Source organism: Nanorana parkeri, unplaced genomic scaffold, assembly GCF_000935625.1.
Source record: "Nanorana parkeri isolate BGI_ZX_2015 unplaced genomic scaffold, ASM93562v1 scaffold549, whole genome shotgun sequence".
NCBI lineage: Eukaryota > Metazoa > Chordata > Amphibia > Anura > Dicroglossidae > Nanorana > Nanorana parkeri.
Window position 1 is genome coordinate 1 of NW_017306817.1, and position 3196 is coordinate 3196.

The window sequence follows — 3196 nt, forward strand, 5'->3', positions numbered from 1 at the left end:
GTAAAAAAATTCTTTGAATAAAAAACAGAATTTATAAAAAATAAATGAGAATGCAGTCTTTTCATTCTTAAATATACTGTACATATAGAGGAATTCAGCTTAATGTAATGAATCATTTCAATATAAATCTGTTTCTATGTACAGTTTGTAACGGTATTGTACATGGGGCAACTATATTTGCTACCCTCTTGTTCATACACAAGTCTAGTTTCCTGATTTACAGCGCGCCACGATGGTTGTGCTTTACTGCTCCTTTTTACAATGCAAGTCCATGAGGTCAAACTAAAAAAAAAAAACAATTCACTCTGTGTGAGGCTGTTATCTTATCTCAAGTGACCCTCATTTGGATCCAAATCCTTCTGTACCTTTTCCCTCCTCTGTTTTTGGTCTGATGTATAGAGGTCTATAAAAAATGTACTATTTAACTATCAAAAGTGTTTTACTGCACTAGACTTTTATCTGGCCTTTAAATTACTCCATTTGATGTTTTGAGAAGCAAAAATAAAGGGAAAGTAGTGATGAAAAAAATGCAATTTTCGGTTAACCCAAACACTTTTTGTGCATTAACCACCTCCCGTCCGCCGAAAGTTGAAAGACGGCCGGAGGGGAGTCTCCTGGATGCGGGTGGGCGTCTTTAGACGTCCTTCGTGCCTGCGGTAACCGTCTGGATTTTAAACGGCCAGTGATATTTTAAACGGCCGTTTACATACAAGTGGTGCGGCGTCTGTAAAGAACCGCCGGGTCGTTAAGAAAAAACGGACGGACGGCAGACTCGCATCCGCGAAAAAACCACACAAAAATGTTTTAAAGTCCCCCACGACGATTGCTCCAATTATGCTGTACCACGCGAACGTCGCAATGAAAGCAATAATTCTCGGGCCATTAATCACTGATAACACTAAACTGATGAGCGGTAAAATCTTTTTAAGCGTCGCCTATGGCCACTTTTAACTATGGTGGTTGTTTGCGAATTTCGCGGGCGCGTGCAGTTTTAAGGCTTGACATGTTTGGTGTCTATTTACCTGACGTGACCCCGCCTTTTATATTTTACTAAAAAATTGGGTAAAAATAAACGTTTCCTAAAATAAAATGGGATAACCATTTTTTTTTAAACATTCTGTAGTTTTTTGGTTATATAGTAAAAAATAAAAGTGGCAATTAAATACCACCAAAATAAAGCTCTATCTGTTCCCAAAGAATGGTATAAAACTTAATTTCAGTACAGCGTTGCATGACGGAATAAATGCCAGCCAAAGTGCCGCAGCGCTGAATACTGAAAAATGGCCTGGCCAGGAAGGGGGTGTAGACGCCCCGGTCAGCAAGTGGTTAATCAACATGGTCTGTGTTACTGGAGGCAAGGCTGTGAAGGTGTGTCCTTATTTTGTGCTATGTGTTCCTCTCCCAAAGTAGGGAGGTATGTGCAACAGAGCAATGCCATGGCAGTGAAAGTAAATATAGGTGGGTCCAGGGATATGCTATGAAGCATAGAAACCTAAATGGAGAAAATGACAGAGTCTCTTTAAAGAAGAAATCTCATGAGCAATGAAATCTTAACTGCTGATCTAGTGATTAATGCAGAATTGTTTTTATTCCTGATGGTTTAAATGAATTATGTATGATTGTGCTCTAGATCCATTCTTTTTCTCACCCATTACTGCCTGGCAGCTCCTCCCCAGCCAGAAGCCGATTTGTGGCTGTTCTTATAGTGTAGCTGCAGCAGAGCTCTGTTGCCAATGCTCCCTCTGCTGTGACCGAGCATCTGCTGTGTTTGTTTTCACTGGGAAGAGGAGACTTGTGCTGACACGCTCACTGCCCCTGCATGCTGTAATCAAATTATTAACTATTTACCTTCACAGCATGGTCAGACAGCAGAGGGGGGGCTTGCTGTTGACTATGCTAGCTCAGCATCTATTAAAATGGAACTAAGTGTTTCATGCACTATGTCCCCTGAGGGACAGGAGTAGCTGAAGATTTGCTTGGTGCAGCTTCTTCTGTAAGGTAAACACTTTAATAATAACTCAATGCACTAAACTTATTTTCATATAAAATGAAATCTCTACTTAAAGAAATAGAGACTGCCATTACTCTCTTCCTTCACACAGCTCCCTCCTCATGTATCACTTCCTCCTCCCTTTAGATTGTAAGCCCTCATGGGCAGGGCCCTCCTTACCATCTTGTCTTGATTTGTATTGTGATTGTAATGTCTTCCTTATATTGTAAAGAGTTGCGCAAACTGTTGGCGCTCTATAAATCCTGTATAATATTAATAATAGTTCATTTAATTTTTTTTTAAAAAGGAAAAGATACATTTCTACATAAAAGTACAATAAGCACAACTACTTTTTATACATTTTAAATACACAGAGAAAGAGGTGTATACATTTTTTCAAGGGAGACGTGTGGACATTTCTTCCAGGTGCTGCAGAGACTAATAAAATCCAGGGGGAAATCACAGATCAAACACCTCAATGTCCAGATGTTGGCTGCTGAGAAACTGATACAATGTCCTCCGGTAAGAAATGCTATTTATATCATCTAGTAATATCACATCTATTGTGCTGTATGGCTAGAAAGCATGGGACGGTTTTTACCCATTTTCCAGGTGAATGTGACATTATGAAAACTAAAAAGTAAATGATGACTTGGGTTAGATATGTTCGAATACTTATATACATACGTGGTGGTCTTGTCCTCAAATACAACCCTTTTGGACCCAGGTAATAGACCAGATAGAGAGGATTACCACGGTGACATTACCTCTGAACCCAATGGTTTGCCTCTTTCATCTTATGGACCTCCTGACTACGGCATATAAAAGATCATTGGTACTCCCTCTACTGAACGCTGCGAAGACCTTAATTCCACTACATTGGAACCAAACAAGTAGTCCAACTATAAGCGAATGGTATAAGAGGGTGGAATACTATAGAACGATGGAAGAACTGACGGCCATTCAGAGAGACAAGTTTAAAAAATTGAATCCATCTGGCTACCGTGGACTGTCTTTAAAAAATCACCCGGATACTTGCAGGACATGGGATAGAATAGTCTATGTGAAGAATATCTGTTACTACGACTATAGATGACTAAATAGCAGACGCCCTTGGCAAACGGGTATAGGAAATATGAAATAGTAGAATTTGTGTACTAGGAAATCTTAAGCCTTTTTAATTAAGGAACATCACGAAGATCACCG

The 3196-nt window shown here is 39.6% G+C and overlaps 1 protein-coding gene across 1 annotated transcript in view; it reads left to right on the plus strand.

Moving 5' to 3' along the window:
* Positions 1-822: 822 nt before the first annotated feature.
* Positions 823-3196, plus strand: part of CACNB3 (calcium voltage-gated channel auxiliary subunit beta 3) — a gene marked incomplete at its 5' end in the record, with an annotated part of 8461 nt that continues 6087 nt past the window's right edge. Inside the window, 2 exons of the mRNA XM_018561886.1 lie at positions 823-864; positions 2417-2512. Of these exons, the coding sequence (XP_018417388.1) occupies positions 823-864; positions 2417-2512 (138 nt within the window). The remainder of the gene's footprint in view (positions 865-2416; positions 2513-3196) is intronic.